Source organism: Melanaphis sacchari, unplaced genomic scaffold (genome assembly GCF_002803265.2).
Source record: "Melanaphis sacchari strain LSU unplaced genomic scaffold, SCAv2.0 Contig41_pilon_pilon, whole genome shotgun sequence".
Taxonomy (NCBI): Eukaryota; Metazoa; Arthropoda; class Insecta; order Hemiptera; family Aphididae; genus Melanaphis; species Melanaphis sacchari.
Window position 1 is genome coordinate 638,026 of NW_020271269.1, and position 21,250 is coordinate 659,275.

General features: G+C 26.1%; 1 protein-coding gene across 1 annotated transcript; it reads left to right on the top strand.

The window, feature by feature from the left end:
- The first annotated feature begins 6,824 nt into the window (after positions 1-6,824).
- On the top strand, positions 6,825-15,743 carry LOC112597457 (kinesin-like protein KIF6). Its single transcript, XM_025343516.1, has 10 exons — positions 6,825-6,899; positions 6,972-7,057; positions 7,277-7,351; positions 8,898-8,940; positions 9,014-9,107; positions 9,241-9,304; positions 9,410-9,643; positions 11,506-11,734; positions 14,795-14,953; positions 15,390-15,743. Exons 1-10 carry the CDS (start codon positions 6,825-6,827, stop codon positions 15,741-15,743), a joined length of 1,413 nt encoding a protein of 470 aa, XP_025199301.1.
- The last annotated feature ends 5,507 nt before the right edge of the window (positions 15,744-21,250 follow it).

The following is a 21,250-nucleotide window of genomic DNA, read 5'->3' on the forward strand; positions in this document are numbered from 1 at the left end:
GATACTTTACGTTAAATTAACTGGCAATACCAAATAGTCCATGAAGTATTTTGCGATATTGATAAATATCGCAGATAATAAAACCCATTAAAAATAATTGACAAACAACAATGCACCGTCTCCAGAAGATCTTATTGAATAGTATCATTAAGACGCATGTTGTGTATAAAATTATTAAATCCATTGAAAATCAAACACAAAAAAGAAATTTATTAGTAAAAAAGGCAGAAAAAAAATACATCCATTGTCTTAAATATTAAATGACACATTTTTATAAAAAAAAAAAATATTTTTCTATTATTATCATTATTAAAAAAAATGATTTTGCCTTCAAATCCGAACCCTAATTATAACTAACAAGTGCAATTATTGTTATTAATAAATGTATAACTTTATTAACTAAAAAATATACAACTATTATAACTTATAAATGTATAACTATAATAACTTATGTATGTAAAATTATTATAATTAAGACATATATCCGATATAGACACCATAGGTACTTTGTAGATCTGATCAGAAATATTTCTTATTATATATATCCAGAAAGATGTAAGTTTTTTTTTTATTTATACAAAAAAATTAAAACCTAAAGACATTATTTTTAGTTATTATTATCATAAATAATTGTTTTATTATTCATTGTTATCATTTATAATTTTAATATGTTTATTATTATATTGTAATATGTGTTAGAAATTATTTTGTATATTTTGTAAATAATGTTGTAAATATACAATGAGATAGTATATAAGTATTAATTATGGTTTTCGATTTATTTCTATTCAAAAATTTAACATAAAAACCAGATATTCTAATACCTTTGTTAATTTAAACTTTTTAAAGATAAAATACATTTTTTACTAAATTTATGATATTAAATATTATTACTTTTTACAAGAAGTAAAACTAAAAAGTTAGTACATATATTCATGTGTTAATTGGAAATCAATAAGGCGGCTCAAATCCTAATTTATTTTTAAAGATATTAAGAAAATGTATTTGATATTTTAATAATATAATTTACTATATGAGTTGTAATAAAAAATGTTTTTAATTCAATTTACTAGGTATGTGAAATTATGGTACATGGTACATCATAATTATTGGTAGGATGACTAAATATTAATTAAGTGAATTTAGTCTAAAATAATTCTTGTGTTATGTATTTTTTTAATATTTTTTGATCTTTTAACCATCTTTCAATTAATTAATTTTAAAATGATTTATATTTCATAATTAACAATGGTTTTTATAGTCTGTGTTAAATTTTCGATAATTCAAGGTACTATAAAGTTCTACACGGTATAATACTGATTTAACACGGTAGGTATTATACAAAAATAAAAAAATAAAAAATACCTACCTAATTTAAGAATAAATATACACATAGAAATACAAATAAAAGGAATTAATATTAAAATGTAAAAATAAATATTGTAAAAACAAAGATTTTGGTTGGAACAACTAAAATTTAATAAAAAAATACCAAAATATATAATAACAGTAACACACTTTGTAGGTACTCATTAATAATAAAATAATCAACAACACTCTACGAATAGCACAACAAGTACGTAGGGTCAACGATATACACTTAACTAAAAGCCTCATCACGGCCAGTAGTAGTGTCAGAGCTATCCACCTCTAACGAATGCTCGTCAGTTGTAATAACTATATAGACACTCTTTCTCGTCTTGACCATCCTACTAACATTTGAATATATTTTGTTTGTTATTTCACAATTTACATTAACAAGACAAGTGTTTTATTTAATTTAAAAAGTAACTTCATCGTTCGATTTCCATCTGCTCTGTGAATTTTCATCCTTTAGATTCAGCATAGAGAGGGATCAACTTTACTTGAAGTACACAGGTAAGTGGACATACAACTAAATATATTTAGTGTAAAGAGCTTACCTTGAATTCGATAAAACAGTAAGGCTTTATCGACACAAAAAAAATAAAAGATTTATTGCAATAAAATAAATATACATATAACTACCAATAAATCTGTACTTACTAGTTACTACTTTTAGATATGTTTTAAATTATAATAATATGTGGCCTTTAACATATACTCCTAGCCTTATAAATTATTATTCGCAGTGATGTGGTTGTAATTTTTTTAGTGAGTATACCCTTAAATGTGTTTGATATGTAAACGTGGGAGGCTTTTTATATTTACAATTATATACATTAAATTACTACCCTGCCGCAATTGAGTCTCTACAGTTTACAATCATACTATTCATACTCTTAGAAATATTGAACATTTAAATTTTTTATAATAACCTATTTTATGATTCATTATGGATAGTAAGTAATTAAGTAATATTAAGTTTTAAATAGTTTTAATCAAATAATCAAATAATCAAATAGGATATTTAAGTTTCAGTTATAAATACATAAGTATTATTAATTAATAAAAACAAGAAATAGGATTATAGAAAAATATTATGATAAAATATATCTTATTTTCTTTGAAATTACTATTAAAGATGTTGATACTATTAAATTTGGTATTTATTTAGGCACCTTATATGCTTAGCTTATAAAATAAAAAACAAATAACAATTTAATATTTGATAGATGAGTTTATCTACTATCAGCATAACTGTTGACTTATTCTTTGTATTATACAATATTAATTTTTTATTGTTGCAATCTGCACTTTTGCAGTCGATAGTTGTTATCTATTCGAATATTCGTCTAAGACAAGTAGTAACATCGTTTGTAGCATCTAGACATGAACTCTTCTCTATAATCTTAATATTACGTATTTTTTTTTCGTATCAACATTAATCAATTTATCAAAAGACAGTTTGAAAGTTGATATTGAAAAAACTGAGCCATTAATTCAAATGTTATCTTATCTTTTTAAAAAGAATAACATTTTACTTGATTTTATTAAAAGTTCTCTGATGCGATTTCCTTTTAATACTGAAGAAGCAAAATGCAAAGACGGATGTCTGAGAATGGATGTTGTTTAAGCAGATATGAAAATATTAATTGGAATGTGCAACTATAGTGACTCTAGATATGATACTCTTATGATTAAATTTAAAGAAATGAAACACATTTTACCATACGCTAATGAAATCTGTAAATTAGCCTTGATTGCACCAGTAAGTGTCGCAACGAATGAAAGATCGTTTAGAAAAAATTTTCTACTTGACATTGAAAAAATAAAGATAGTCATTTTGTAAATCCAATTTTTAGAAAAATTTTAATTTTAGTGTCAAAAACTTTTACTAAGGCTGAGTCAATAATTTTCAAATAATTTTTAAAGTTTGCTTAAATTCTAATTTATTTCTCGTTTATCACTGTTACAAGTACAGCGATTAACCAGAAAATTTATTTTAAATGATATAAAATTATGCAAACTTCAAATAACCGTAGAAAATAATCGCTTGAATGATTAAATATTTTTTATTTTTTTTTTAAGTATTTCGTCTCGTGTTCAGTCTTCAATTTAAATTTTCGAAATTCTTTCCACAGCGGTTGAACACACAACCATACCAAATCATTATAATATTACTGATTTGTTTGATATTATGTTACGTTTATAAAACGAATGACCTATATTATTAAATACAACAGACTCGATATCTCCTCATAAATTTAACCAAACGCATAATATGTCTCCCGGGAAAACCTCTGTAGCGTGCACACTTATGATATGTAATTATTCCAATAGAGATTACATGTTTCAGCGTGTTTCATAATATCGACGTCCAAATCGACAGTTCGTATATTTAAATTGTGGAAGAACTCAAGATTTGAACATGGATAGATACTCATAATCGCACGTACGTCCAAGTTGGTTGGCTTATTAATCACCGCTAATTTCTAGTTTTTATCATCAATTGTTCGTCACTAGTTTCATCCCCTGGGGTCAAAGGTACTGTCGTAAAAAAAAAAAAAAAAAAGAAAAATTAAATCGCGGTGGTCGAACGTGGTGAAAAGTAGTACGAGAAAAACATTGATTCAACGTACTACACGATGCTATGTGTCCTTTTATACAACGTACATCCGAGTTAAAGGTCTAGACCTTGCAATTACGAACCATTTATTAGCTCATGTGAGCTATTTACGAATCGCAGAGGTTCGGGCTTGACCAGTCATAGGACTTCCAGTACCAGGTCTAGGACCCATACCTTTCTAATTTCGGTCGACTTGTGCCACAGGGATTTTTCCTCTTACCGAGGTAGGGTGGTCTGTAACTTTCAAGCGCTGGTCGTACAGCCACTACCCACGTTGCAGTCGGTACGGCGTGTGACAGAGATTCCCTCTCGCGTGGGACCGACTGGGATTTTAGCTGACGTCGGTTGGTTGACTTGAGGCGTACCTTTCCCACTATTTTGGCTACCACTTGGCACCTCACCAGCCAGGTGATACTGTGCTCCTCCTAACCTTCGACAGCGGGGTCGTTGAGTTTCTAAAGTAGCTCTAAATCGCATTTTACGACCAGCGGTGCCATGTTGCTGACATATCCTTTATCTCTGGTCAGCAGGGAAAGCCTGTCCTCGTATAGTAGTCTCAGCCTGTACGAAGGCCCGTTTTGACTCGCGAAACAACAATATATTAAGATCTAGTGTGGTAGACCACATGATAAGGTCCTATCAACTTGGCCCGTTGACGAGCGGCAAAAACGACGGTGACTGGTGCCGAGCGGTTACCAGTTCTTAGGGTTCTGTGGGGCAGTGTACAGTTGGCTGGAATTTGCAGTTCTGGACCCGACGGACAACTGCCATTGTTGTCACTGGCGTGTTCGCCAAGTGCGTAGACGCCGCATCCCGACGGGCCAAAACTGGCGTATCACTGAGATTTCACTCGCATCACCAACTGTGGAACTTGATGGCACCAGGTCAATGGTTGCTTAATGGCCGCGTACCGGCAGGACATGCTGATCCGGTCCGAGGTCGTCTACCTACTGGCCTTTTGCGAACTTTTCTAATTCGCCCAGAATATTCGTCCGCTCGGCACGTCGTTTTACCAGCGGTGCCGTCGGTATCGGAGTCGACCGCGGTCCGTACGACGACGGGCGATTTGGATGTCGAAACGGACGATCGAATTTACGAACTTTCGTTTCCGGTTTTTAAATTTGTCAAACATACATGCCTGAAAGAGCGTTCCCCGTAGGGTGGTCTGTTGAATATAAATTATTAGCATTTAATAATTTTTTTAGCTTTTCATTGTTTTTATTTCATTATAAACTTTTTATAACCTATAAACAATTTGTACCAACACCTGTAACACGTATTATGGCTGTTTGTTATTGTTAATTTATTATTATTTGAAATATATTTTTGTTATTTGAAGAAATTGACCACGTAAATAAAATAAAATGTTATGCATAACCAAACTATAAAAAAAATATGAGTATTCTGAAAATTGTATATAATATGTTTATTTTTATTTATGATTTTTAAGAGTCCTATACTTATAGAGGACGGATGTTTACAATTCATCTACACTTAAAAAATATTTATAAATAAATAAACAAATAAATATTAGATCAAAATTTTAAATTTATACATCAGCATTTGTTTCTAAATGCTTTTAATCAAGTTGTGTGTAAATAATTCATATGCATTTATGTATCTAAATTTGAAATTTTTGAGGAGTTGTGAAAAAATCACCGAAAATAATTTTTTATTTTAAACATACGTTGATACATTAGTAATAATATAAAGTTATAACTTAGAACTATGGAAAATGATGGTTTACTTTTTTTAAATTAATGTGATGGGTGGATTAATATGTTTCTGTATAGTAAATTAATAACTGGATTGATACTTGAAACAGTTGACTTTTACATTGATGAAAAATTTAGGTAAGGACATTATTCTCACAAAAGATAATAGCGGGAGTAACATAATAATAAACTCAAAAAACTATTCAAAAAACCAAATATTGGAAATTAAATTTAAAAAAGGATGTAGATTTAAGCAGGTATGCATGACGAAAAATAGGTCTATAGTGAGAACTAAAAATATTAATTGAAGGTTATGCGGTCGGTAAGAAATCGTTGGAAATACACTATTTCATTCGAAAAACTACGTGAAAATGGATACAAAAAGGATACAATCAGATGTGGTACTATGGAGGATTATGGGGAAGATAGAGGTGGATGTAGATCGATTTGTTTGGCGGTATTATTTCAATGATCAAAAACCAGGAGAAAAAATGTATTATTTTATGTGCATCGATAAAACCATTAAATAGTACCTATTATTTCTAATTTTAAAGAATCAGTATTCTCGTATTCCCGTGTAATTACTAATAAGTAATAACTAACAATCAACTCTATTTTTATATGTTTTCTTAGTTGTATTGTAATTTATAATATGTCATATATATAAGGAAAGTGACTTTGATAAATCTAAAAAATATTAATTAAAAATAATGATTTCTCTAGTAAGAAAAAATTTATTAATAAGTATTTATTAATACTCGTAAATTCATTTACCAGTAAGAGAATTGAATATTTGGTTTATCTAAATATTTTAAAATTGTGTATATAATATTATAATATAATCTGGCCACTATTAAAAACATAAATTAATTAAAAAATAATTGTCTAGAGACCAAATTTGTTACTTCTGTAGTTTGTTTATAAGCTAAGTATCTTTTTAGTTGAATTTGAACGTACAAAGAGTTATTTGTATTTTTCGATAGTACGAATTTAGTTTTGTTCGTAAAAACTTTTCTATTGTTTTTTATCGCAGTCTATTAGACCGATTAACTCGTCATTAAAATATAATATATTATATATTATAAATATATATTTATATATATATTTTCTTAATCAAAATAATGAGTGCTCAAGTTCAAGGGATAAAGGTTTACTGCAGGCTTAGGCCTTTAAAGAAAAACGACAAATTTGTCAAGGTAAGTTAACATTGTCAAATTTTTTTACTATGCGTAAAGTATGATGATATATCCATAATTTTTAATTTATAGTATGAAATTATTAAACAAAAACAAGGTATTGATGTTCTTGATATAAAATATAAAGCATCAAGGAACAATCTGAACAACAAATATCAGTAAGTGTATAATATAACATAGTTTATAATGCGGGACCTTCAACTTACGTCTCGTAAACACATTTTTGTTCATTTAATAAGTATTTTTATTGAAATCGTGGCTTGTGGGATTTAAAAAATAATAATATGTGGTACTTTGCTTAAAAATTCAAATACACTAATTCGTATTAAGTATGAATCATTAATTATATATTACACTAATTAATAATTATTAATTAGGTATTATGAAATATTCGAAGAGAATACTCCACAGAGCAAGGTTTTTGAAAATGTAGCTTTACCAGTATTGGATAAGTAAATATTTTTTAATATTACCTAGCCTAAGTACTATTTTCAATCTCGGTTAAATTGGTTTAAAACCTATGTTCCTAACACCAATATAATACCATTAGTACCTATATATTTGTACATTTTGATCGCTTTGAAGTTAGGTTATACAGTGATAAATGACAATATGTATATATTATGGGCATACGTAAATTTTGCCCGAAATTTTATCTATGTTAAAAAGGTATAGTATAAACTGCGTCCGAATTTTTATCTATGTTAAAAAAGTATAGTGTAAACTGCCCCCGACTTATAAACTTATTAAATGTTGACTTATTAAAGTCTCTATGTTTGACGATTGTGTACTTTTTCAAGTATATCACAGAAATTTTATTTTCGTCAAGAAATACCAACACATTATCGAATATCTATATTGCAGTAATACGACATCTGATAACTGATGGTTATCACTACTTTCGGTATAGTTCTGCTAGGGGTGCCAGTTAAATTCGCGAAATATTTTAACAGCGAAAACATTAAAAGCGAAAAGTAAAAATTCTATTACTTTTATTTTTTAAGCCATAGGTATAAATTAAAACTATCCTCTCTGCAGTATTATAAAATAAATTCAAATTCGTCAAAAAAAATATATTTTTTAATTCCTAATATGTTATAACAATATGACGTTATTATTTGTAATATTTATGATTATTTTAATTTTTTAAATTATATTTAATTTTTAATTATTCATATTATATGTCTGTAACGAATTAAGTATTTTACCTGTAGTTTTACTCGAGCGCAGTTTATATGTCACCTTTTTACACTTCATAAAAACTCGGGCGCAGTTTACAGTAGTTTACACGTATGATTTTGTGTTTGCCTGTATCTTGGACGCAGTTTACAATCGCCGAAAACATTATAATTTAAAAACATTTTAAACTTTGGGATTTAGTAAGTCAACCAATTTAATTTTTTGATTTGTTAGCCGTTTCTTTTCTCTTTCCACTTTAGGACGAAAATTAAACATTAACTGACAGCAACAGCAAAAAGTGCTCGAAAGTGATTGCAAGCAATTTACTGTTTTGTGTTTTATTTCTGAGCATTTGTCATCCATATATTATAAAATTTATGTTACTATCTAAGGTTAAAGGAGATTTATTAAATAGAATAAACTATCTCATCATATTTACCTAAAAATTATAGAATCTATTTACATTTAAATGTAGTTAACACATATTTTTATTGCAAGGTTGGACAAAATTGATTTTTTTGTTAATAAAAAAAAAAACTTCGTAAATTTAAAATGTAAGACTATTTTTAACACGAAATAGGATTTTGTGAGTCGACTTGACACCCATCTAACTTTTTATATGTATACGAACACTTATGTATAAACTATCGAAAAATTACCTATTATGTACTGTTTTTAATGAAAAAATATACTATAAAAAATAAATTAAAAATGTAAGCCTATGAATTGTTTAATAATATAGATTATACTAGATAGTTATACATAACTAATGCATTTGATTTACTTTAGTTTAAACTTCATTCATACATATTATTTCAGATTTCTATCCGGTATGAACAGCACCATTTTTACGTACGGACAGGTGATAAGAATTTTTTTGTTACTTTTATTTAATAATTTTTTATAATAAATTACTAATTATTTGTATTCCATAGACTTGTAGCGGAAAAACCCATACAATGTATGGATCTCAAGAAGATCCAGGTATTATACTTCGATCTTTTGAATACTTATTCCAACGTACAGAAGGTAATTATTGAAGTTCATTTTTTACATTTTTAATTTCAAATTGCATTAATAAAAAAAAAATGTATAGAACTGCTTTATGATTTCAATATGGAGTATATTGAAATATACAAGGACGAAATTTATGACTTATTAGAGAATAAGGACAATAATTCATCATTGAAAAAAACAAAAAATATAAATAAAAACATAAAACTGAAGTAAGCTTATTAACAAATCAATATCACAAAAAAATTAGCGTAAAAATAATTAATTTAGTTAGATAAAAAAATAATACTGTGATTTAATGCGTTTTTAAAATTTAGTAAAAAAGTGAAGTTTACAATCAATCAAAAAGGTGACATCAGTTTTAAAAACTTGTCAAAATTTAAAATTAATAGTTTTAATGATGCCATAAAAATTTTGGAGGTGGGTGACATGAGGAAAAGTGTGTCACCCACAAGTATGAATATACAATCCAGTCGAGCACATTGCATTTGTAGGATTAGTTACAAATGCAAACACAAAGAAATTAAGCTAAATTTGGTAGATTTAGCAGGGTAAGTAATATATTTTATAATTTAATCATAGCATTGAAACTATCAATTTTTTAATGATGTGTTTCTCAGGTAGTAAATTTATTTCATAATATAAACTAATCTTTGGGAAATAAAAAATAAAAAATGATGGTACTTTTTAAATTTACTGATACTAAAAAAAAAAAAAAAAAAAAAAAAAAATAGGGAAAACAAGAATTTTAATATAAAACAGGTTTTTAACAAATATCGATTTTTTTTTTTAGCTTAAAAAAGATTATCTTAAAACTTAAAATTTTCACAAATAACATGGTATACGTAATTTTTTAAATATTTTGAATCTTGTATTTAGCTGTTTATAATCTTTTAATTTTTTTATAATTTTAAGTATCTTTCATAAATGTTGATTTATAAGTTTAATGTATAACTATCAGCAAGTCTCATTTACAAATAAAAAAAAATAAAAAGCTATGTATAGGTATAGTATATACGAATATAAAGCTATTTGCAAATTCTCATAAAAGAAAATTGTTCGACGAAAAATTAAACATACAATCCAAGTATGAAATAATTAAGATCGTTCGTAAGACGATCACGAGTTGTGGTGCTACTTGTCAAACTATAGGTTATGAAACGTTAACCACTACATTTGCTTAGAAGACACATTTTTCCAACTTTCTTTAAATTTCAGATAGACTATATTTACCCGTGAAAAATATGGAAAAGAGCTCCCAAAACGAGAGTTGGCCAGAATTTGTAGACTTATAGAATGACTAGGTGCTTGTCATATTTTAACTTAATGCTTAAACCATTTATCCGTATAGGCTCTATAACAGGTACCTGTACCTGTAAACAGGTCTTTATTGATAAATCCGGTGATTGCTATATTCTCAACCTTACTCTAAATCTTAATAGCATTGGATATTCGTAAAATAGTTTATGGTTCTTAGATTTGACTTTTCTATCAACAATGCTTAAGTAAGAATGTGATGATTAATATTCATCGGCTTAATGCTTGTAGAAAATTAATCTAAAAATACTCCTATCCATCACATTTAACCCTATACAACTTTAAGAAAATAGGTTTCTAAACTTAATACAACACAACTCATTTTGGAAAACTTTCAAATTCATCCAACCTGTAGGTTTTATTTATTGTAATAAATTATACATCGGTCCTCGGAAGTACACTGTTTGTTGTATATAGATTAATAGTAGCAAAAATGTCCACCGGCACCAAATTAGTCGGTATATCAAATGAGTTAAGAATGAATCAACTCATACGTGTTTTGATCAAGAGCCAGTTTAATTCACTTGTAGGATGGAACATAATAAATATTTTTTTTGTTTTTGTTTCATCTTTGATTATTGTATACTATAATTTGTTATAATTTTTAGACTAATGACACGTGTTAAAATAATGCAATATGTTATTATTAGAATTTATGTAAAAAAATATAAACACTTTTTTATATCATTCATTTTCATTCTAAAGCAAATTTAATATTTTAGAAAAATATATAAATATTTCAAAACTCAACGCAACCTTCTAAAAATTTAATCGCCATCCCATTTGAGTTACGACCTAATATTTAAAAACCTTTGCTTTAGAAGATAAAATAAACGTTGATAGTGAAACTGCTATTATGCTATTTTATTTAAATAAAAGTATTTTTCACATATTATTGAAGGATTTATATTAGTTTTTGGTATAATAGCATATTTATTTGTCAAACATAACTACTTAAACATGTATTTTTTTTAAATATATCACTAAAATTACTAATATTAAAATATCAACAATTTTCTATTTTTATTTCTTGAGAATAAATATTATTTTTTGTAAATACTAAAGTTTATTATTTGTTTTCATTTTTTATTTTTAGGTCTGAACGGATTTCAAAATCTTTTGTCAACGAAAAAACGTTTGCCGAGTCTCGATCAATAAATGCATCGTTACATTACCTAAACCTTGTAATAAATGTATTGGAAAATCCTAAAATGCACGTGCCGTATCGTAATTCCACAATAACGTCGGTGCTTAAAGGTTCGCTGGGTACAAAATGTGCTACCGCAATGATTGCCACTGTTGTTCTGAATCGCCAATGCATAGCAGTTAGTTTAATTAATACACTATAACATTTATGATTAATCGATAAAAATCTCTGAGTAACTATTACAGGAGTCGTTATCAACTTGCCGGTTTTCGAAAGCAGTGGCAGCGATTAAAAAGATTAGAGGAATCTCGAGCACTCAATCTAAAATGAAAAATAAATGGGATTTAGAAAAAGAAATTTTGGAAAATGAAAACAAAGAGGTACCTATTCATTAAATAAAAACTGAAATATTAGTAATTTGTGTGGTAAATAAAAAGTATCATTAAAAATATTATTTACGAGTGAAAATAATTTTAATTTTAGTTGTAATCTATTGAAATTTAAGCATTTTATCATTTTTTTTTTTTTTTTTATGAACTAAATAGATTTTCTAATCAATTACTTATATTGTGTTGCTTAGCGATCTTCATCCTTTTTATATTCGAATAAGTACCATCAACCTATTTTGAAAATGTTCACACACCAATTGATTAAATAACTTTTTTTCATGTAAGGTTCCTATTATTAGGGACTACATGGTTATGAAAATATTATAAAGCTTAATAATTTTATTTAATAAACAAAATAATATCTAATATTCGTAATATTTTTTTATTATTAAGTGAGATTTTTTTTGCGCACCACAATATAATATAATATAATAATTAGTCTAGTACTTATAATTACTACTCAGTAAATTGGAAACAGTTTGTACGATATTAATGGATTAACATAAAATAGGTATACTTAGTTACTTATGTATATTAAAAACTAGAAAGGGTGTTTTAAAAAAAAAAAAAAAAACTGTATCACCGTTTTTTAAATTTAATAAAAAAAGCTATATATATATATATTATATTATACATTTTACAAATTTCAAAAGTTAGAATGTATATAAGTAACTAAAGGAAAAGCTGAGGGCGAAAATTCTGGCTCCTACTTATAACTAATATTTATGTATATAAAAATAATTACGTCATAAACTTTTATTTGACATAAAATAGTTTAAAATGTGATTAAATATTGTAAAAAATATTAACTATTCTTTTATTTATTAGTTGAAAGACGCTTTATCAAAATCAGAAAAACAATTAAAGAAATTTGAAAGATTGTCATTATTACAATTTTTGAGTAATGTGATAGAAAAGAAAATAGATGATAAAATAACAAGTAATTTATTTAAGTTAATTTTTACAAATAATAGGATTCGAAACTAAACATTCTAATTTATAGATAAAATATTATACCGCTATTTTTTAATATTATTATGTTTTACACTACATTAATGTACTTAGTATATAATATTTATTTATTTATTTATAAATGAGCAAATGTCCTATTCAACTATGGAAAAATAAATACTAAATACTAATACATGAAAAAATATTTTATAACAACAAACTAACATGTTTCATAAAATAATACAAATCAATTTACAAGACCTATAGATTTAAAATGTTAAAATATAAGAAGAAGTTATCATTAATTATTATCATCAAGACTTTGATAAAGACATTGTGTAGTTTGTCTAGGTAGTATTAACAGATAGTTTGTTATAATTATTCAATATAAAATAAATTGAAAATTTTTTATAACGTCTATTTGCCAACACTTTTCACTAGATATTATGATTCAAGTATGTATTTATTGTTTTTAACTTTGATTTCATAATAATTATTATAGTTTAATATTGAATTGAAAAACCGTTCAGTGATGTCTTATCAACAAAAAATACAATTAGATATTTATTTACTATTAATATTTTTATAATAATTTTATCATAATGTTTCTACGAGTATATAAAAAATATATTATCTTAATTAATGTACCTACTATGTACATGTACTATGTAATTCAAGTAAATTAGTTTGTTTATATTCTATAGTTTACTAAAATATTTTTTTTTTTTATTCAAGATACAGAAAACAACGAAGACTTGACGATTAAGTTAATTAACAATAACGAAGAACTGCATGATGAGCTGCATAAAGAGTTAAAAGTAAATGATGTGTATCTCTTTTATTTATTTTTTATCACTCAAAAGCTAAACCATTATTTTTTTTTTTTCGTTATTTGATCTAAAAGTTGTTATTTAATGAAGATACAGATATAAAGTTATATACGTATAAACACATATTATGTTTAATGTTAATAGGTAGTTAATTAAAAATGATAGTAAAATGCAAGTTAAATGGTTGTGAGAATAACAAAATGACGTACTAATACTCACAAAAACATTGCACTTCTAATATGTTAACTTTACGTCTTTACAAATTGTTTTACGCAGGATCCCATCGCCTTTGGTTAATTTTATAGGACATAGATGATTACATGGATATTTGTTATAGATTTTATTATTTTTTCTTTATTATGTGATACATATTTTAATTTTAACCCGTCGTTGGTACACATGTGAGCGCGCCGCTCACACAGATAGAATTTTGAGCGTTATTCCTACAAATATTATTGAATTAATCTGATACTATAAATACTTTCAAATAACATGTCTATAAATATTTATAAAAATAAATAATTACGCTATTTGTCATTGCCTATCAGTTATCGTTATACAAAGTCGACAGTACCGATTAACTATTAAGTGAGTGTCGCGCTACCACTGTACTAACCGCACAATATTTTTATCACCACCGCCGTAGTTGATTACGTACACAGTTTTGTATATACTGTTTTTTATTTTTATTTTATAAATTATGAAATGTACATAAAAAGTATTTATATACTATTTAGTGAAGGATAAAAATATACATAATTCTAGATATGGTTTGATTTTTTAAGTTAATAGATTAATTAATAATAATATAAAAAGTGAAGTGTGAGCGCCACGCTCACAGTGTAACAATCATGTTACAAACTATATGTGTACTAACGACGGGTTAACTATACTAAGAGAAGTTTTTACATTGTTGAAAAAAATACAATTTTATTTTTATAGCATACTATTATTGTGTGTTTTTTTTAAATAATATTTTGTGGGAGCCAGATAATGTGCTTTAAAGAGACGAGAGTGACCGATCGTAATAAATAATTATCGTAATATTATGTATCATCTTTATTTTAGGCCGACGGAATTGGTATGAACGTAGCATGTGACGTTCATGACGGTCAATTTGAACCGTATGACTTAATCATCGGAGACGGTATTATCAACGTTCCGGCGGTCGATGTGATTATACCATCCGTTATGGAATCTGGCGATGGAACTAATGATGACCAGAAGGTTTAAAAATATCCATCCTTTAATATTAAGCATATTTAATTGATAGTTTTACTTTCGAGTTTATTTTAATTTGAATAATAACTATATTTAGATACATTTTTTCAAATATGTAGACAATATGTTGGAGCATGGATTTATTTTGAATGCACTTTACGTGTGTCTTCACCTTTCATGAACTATACTATACGATTTTAAGAACATACAGATTAAAAATATTAAATTTAAAGTCGTTATTATATCGATAAAAATAATACATAAATTGAAATAAAATTATTTAAATAAATTATATAATATTCATTAATTTTTTTTTGAAAATATTTTAGTTAATATCATAGTATATTATAGACAATTTATGATTGGGGATAAAAATTAAGTAGCTACTCTCGTATGAAAATATTGAAAGATTAATAATAATAATAATAATTATAATGCGTAGGATCTTGAGGTTAACGAAGAAGTTGAAAACTTACCAAGTGACGTCAGCGACAACGAACTTGGATTGAACTTTGAAATTGTGGACGACAATAGCAACGTCCCAGCGGTCTATGTTAAGGCGCCTGTGGTTCATTATGGTGTCGAAACCGATAATAACCAAATAACCCGATTGGATACCATTGATAATAATAAGATCGTGGTATTAAAAAACTCAGGATTCTATAGAGTGGCTGATGTTTTCCATAAACACTGTAAATTCATTGTTATGTTAATGATTATAACTTTGATATTCAAACCGCAACGTTTATTATGGAACAACGAATTGGGCACTGATACTGAGAACTTTGATAGGTAAATAAAATGTTTGAAAAATTAAAAATGTACACTTTATGTAGGTTTTTTAAGATGATTAACTTCGTTTCTCAAGTCTGTTGCCCATATGTTGCATTTTCGGGTAAAACAACTTATAAGTGACATTTTCAAAATGTTTAGATAGGAATTTAATTTTGCAATATATTTCATAATTCATTACTAAACCAATAATACATAGTTAAATATTAAAGAGTGATGTTTGATTAATTTTGTGATTTCAATGTATTATTATTTATTATATTATTGTGAATCATTAAACATTTTTATACTATTATTTAATAAAAATAATAAATGAAAAAATAAATGTAAACTATGAGATTTTTAATTTTGTTTTATTGTTATAGTGCTGTTTTCAATAATCTAAAGTATATAAAACCAGTATTAAGTATGGACAGTATTCTACCTGAATGGTTAAAATTTCGTTTGGGTCTAGTGAAATTATGCCCAGAAGGCAGTGATTTTCAAACCCATTGCTGCTGTGGCCAATGTTTATGGATCTGTACTAAACCGGTAATAAAAAAATAACGTTAACATATGTACAAAAATAATTATTAAGCATTAGTAACTAATAGAATATATAATAATATATTAAATGCATTAAAATATAAAATAGTTTTAAAATAAGGTAATTTGGTTTATTTTTGAGATACTCGTACAACATGGTATATCTACCTCAATTGAATTTTGGATTAATAAATTGCTCTTTTCAAATGAAAATCCTCTTATTTTTATAACAAAATATTTTAGTTTTTAAATTTTTTCATTGATAATGTGCAGATTTTGTTTATATGTTTATTAAATACATGAGGAATGAATTAAACAAATTTTCTGTTATGTTTGTACAGGGCACCGCTACTCTTTCTCGAGTTAGATATTTATTATTGACGAATAATATCCAAAGCGGTTTAGCCTTTAATATATTATATAGAAAGGCATACTTTTTCTATAATTTTTTTAGTAGGTACATCACAAATTTAGTGTTTTTAAAATATCTATTTCATTGCGAATCCTTTTTTATACTATGTTTCAAAACTTTATTTTATTAATTACTACAAATTGTTAAGTTTTTTATTTTAGTACACACTTGTTCATTAAATAATGGGCAAATCAAATTTCTTTTATTTTTGAAACGTCTATATAAGTATCTTTTGATTTTAATACAAATAAATCATAGTCGGAACATGGATATTGATAAAAAAATAAATAGTAATGTTAATAATAATAAAATAATACAAATAACTACAATTAAACTATTTTTATAATTCACGCAATCCATTAACAGAAATTGAAAGACTAATTTGATTTTTTTTATAGAAAGCTTAATAAAATTTTAAAATATACTTATAAGTATATACATACAGATATAATACAATTTAGATAAATAAATGGATAATGATAGATTCCTGAATTTTTATAGATAGCGTTCTATAGCAAACATTCGCATTGATAGCATATTATATAAACGATTACTAATTTTGGTTGGTCGTATTTGTTTAACAGTAATGTGCCTCTCTATAATAATAATAATATTAATGCGCATGATTGTCAGAATAACAAGAGAACCAGTGAAAATATCTTAAACGACTTTTGTGATTGCCGACCAACGCCACGTGTTATGGACCCCCTCAATATAGTAAATGATCACCAGTCGACGAAGAGTTGGACTTGGTGTAACCAAACGTTTAAAGAATACTTAACATTAGCGAATTCGGTACTCAACAAAGGGATTTATGTACTTGGCTGTCTCTTTGTTATAATTTTAATGACAATGGTGCTATTCAAACTGTTCCGTTTGAGATTGATCAATATATCATATATTTGCAACGAAAATGCTGACAGGTAAATATAATATAACAGTTAATAATGATATTATAATGGTTTAAATCTTCAATATTAATTCGAATAATAATTATCAAAAGTATTCAAATATGTATTGTACACATGTCATGTTAATTATCAGTTTTATTTTTTATGATGCCCTCCTTAAATGAATATAATTATATTAAATAATATTTAATTTTATGTTAAAATATGTATTACGTTATATCTATAATTACTTTTAGACTTTTACATTTATTCAGTTTTCTATTGACAAAATCAATTTAAGCTTAAAAATTGAAAACTATAAAGATATGAAAATATAATTTTAAGTAAATCGAAGTTTTTTTCTTAATTCAAAATAAAATGTTAGGATTAATATTTTGAGAGATAAAATATTTTAGTAGATATAATTTATACGTCACGACTTATTATAAAATTTTTTGCTTTTTTTATCATAAATAACAGTAAATATAATATTAAATATAATATATTTAAAATACGTATCTGGATAATCTATTTAAATGCATTCAAAATTCTATTCAAATATAAATAAAATTTAGTACACTATATACGAGTACTTATTTCAATTCTTAATAATTTTACAAGACTGATCAATAATATAATATATCTAAGGAATAAAAATATTTTACTATTTACTTAATAATATGTTTATCCATTTAGCTCTTAAATTATAATATTATTTACCTATATAGATATATTTTATTACTGACGAGAATTTGAATAATAAAATACGTTCATAATATTATGATAGTATTTGAGGTTTCATTCTTCGTCATTATCTAATAACTAGGGCTCGTGTAATTATAAAAACATTATTTTTTTGAAGTAAAATTCGTAACTATTGGTAATTAACAAATTTGACGAGTCATTTCTTTATATTTTTAAATATTATAAACTTAATATATTGTAAATAATTTTAACGTTTAATACAAACCATTAAACAATAAATGTTTTTTTTTACATGTAAACACGGTTGTTAAATTTAAATGGATAATTATCGTTAATTTAAATATAGTAAGAGATTCAAAATTTTTAAAAATCGATGAATTTACATGTTCATGTACACAATAACTTCAACATAATATGATATTAACGTATTAACGAAAACAACTAGATATTATTACAATGATTTGTTGTAAAAATAAAAATTAAATAATAGAAAAATTAAAGTTTTGTTTTTAAATTTTTACAATTTATAGTTCCAATTCAAATACTCAAAAGATCACACAATCAAGTTCAATCACGGAAAATATCGAGCCTGAGAATTTACCAACTAGTCAAGTTACGGTAAAACAACTTCAGTCCAATGGTTTTACTGAGAAGGTACAGTAATATTGAAATAAAAAAATATGAATAAAATATTTTGATAAATAAATTGTTCAATAATAATTAATAAGTCTAAATAGATAATTCTTAATTATATTCCCGTTGATTTTTGTTCGGTTGTATTAATCTGTCTTAATCCAGTAAAAGACATAAGCGCCAAAATGAGATAAAAAAAAAAAAAAATCGTATCGTACAAAAACGCCAAAATCATATTGTATGAAGGCACCAAAATCCTAGGTATCTGTGTGCTACGGTTATTAGATACTAAATAACAGATATTATACTTAAATCCTAATAATAAATTGAGGATATCTCACGATGAAATATTTTTACAATAAAAGAAATACCAGAATGGTGAAATAAATCGTATTGAATATGTAAAAAAGGTGGGGTTAAAAAATCAACCAATTTTTTAAATTTATAATTTAAAAAAAAATAATAATTATTATAATAATTTATAATTTATTTTTTTTTTTTATAATTTATTATTGACATTTTTTTATAAAATTGCAATCGATTTATTATATTTATATTTATTGTATTTATATTATATTTTAACAATTTATTGTTGATAATTTTCTCAGTATAATATATAATATAATTTTTTTAAGATGGCAATTTTTAATAACTATACTTAATATATAAAATATTAACTTTGGAGTAAATAATATACCATTTTTGTACTTTTGGCGTTTATGTCATATGTTGGGTAAAACAGGTATACGATATTAGATTAGCTCTTATGTCCTACAAATTTTGGCGTAAATTATGTCATTTTTGTACCTTTGACGCTTATGTCATGTAGCCTCCTAATCAAACCGTTATAATAATAATATTTATTTTCTGCGATGGTTAGATCGACAAAAATGTTAAAAACTTTGTTTAATGTGAAGCTTCATTGCAGGCCGGCAAGAGACCAGCAACAGTAAATCTCGCTGGAGAATCACAAACTGGCTTCAAGCGATATGGTTTCCAACGGCGGTGTTAGAGAAGTAATTTTTAAGTAAAGGTGACTTAAGGAGCAATGGTAAGTAACATTCTCAATTTACCACTAGACGCAGTGAAGTGTAATATCTTATTCCGGACTTAACGCAAGTAGTTTTATACACTAAGTTATTGTTTTTTTGTTGTATATTTTATTTGATTTCAAGCGTCTTAAATTTTAATTTTATAAGAAGTTATATATTTAAGTGTTATTGCTGGGTGACTTCTTTCCTCATGTCTCCATGTCCTTATAGCTATATATTATATATTAGTATAGTTCATTATTATTTTTTTTCGCACATATGCTCATTGCTCATTGTAAAAACCCTTACTGATTGTATATTAGTTATAATTTCAGTCCTATTTCAATTTAATGCATAATATACAGTTGATTCCGTTTTATTGGGACACATTTGTTGCGTGTTATTTTGTCTCAATAATCCGAAATACAATAAATTTATTGAAAAACTGATTCTTTTTATATGTCTTTATTATTACAGATTACATACAACGATATAAATTATTTATTAATACAAAAATAAAAACATGATAATATTATAACCTAATTATTTATAAATTTATAATAATATATAGATATACTGCAGTACACAATACATATACACATTTCTTAAATTTTTTTTATTATGTAATTTATGTTATTTTAAAAAAAATTATGAATATTACATTGTTTCTTATGTATTATTGACTGTGATATTTGATAAAAATTTTTTCAATTATCCAAATTTGTGGCCCAGATAAGCGGTGAACGTTTACTTTATAAACATACATTTATTTTCGTAATTAAATCATTATCCCTAATAAGCGGTTGTCTTTATTAACCGGCGTCTCCATTAAGCGGAATCGACTGTATTTGATTAGTGTAAAAAGGGGTATTCTTATGCCACTACCATTATCGCACCACCCACTAATCCCCAGCCCATAACCTATTCCCTCAGCTCTCGGCCTGCTAACACCATCCACTACCTTCCTCTCCTATGTCACTATCCACTACCCTCCTCCCACAATCTACCGTCTCGTGTTTTAAGAACGTTAACCATAACATTCCATTATTGTGCGGTCAAGTTTAGGGTTAGATTAACTATACATATAAAATCCAAATACCTCACTGATCGCTTTATCTCGAAAACTACTCAACCTACGAACTTTAAATTTGGAATAGTGGTTCCTCTAATACTTTCACCGTGCAGTAAGAAAGGATTTTTAAAAATGTTGCATTTAAGCGGACTAATTATTAATAATTTCAATTATTCATTAATTAATACATATTGTGCGGCACGGCTACCGGCCGCGCGAGTATCTAGCTACCTACAGCAACCT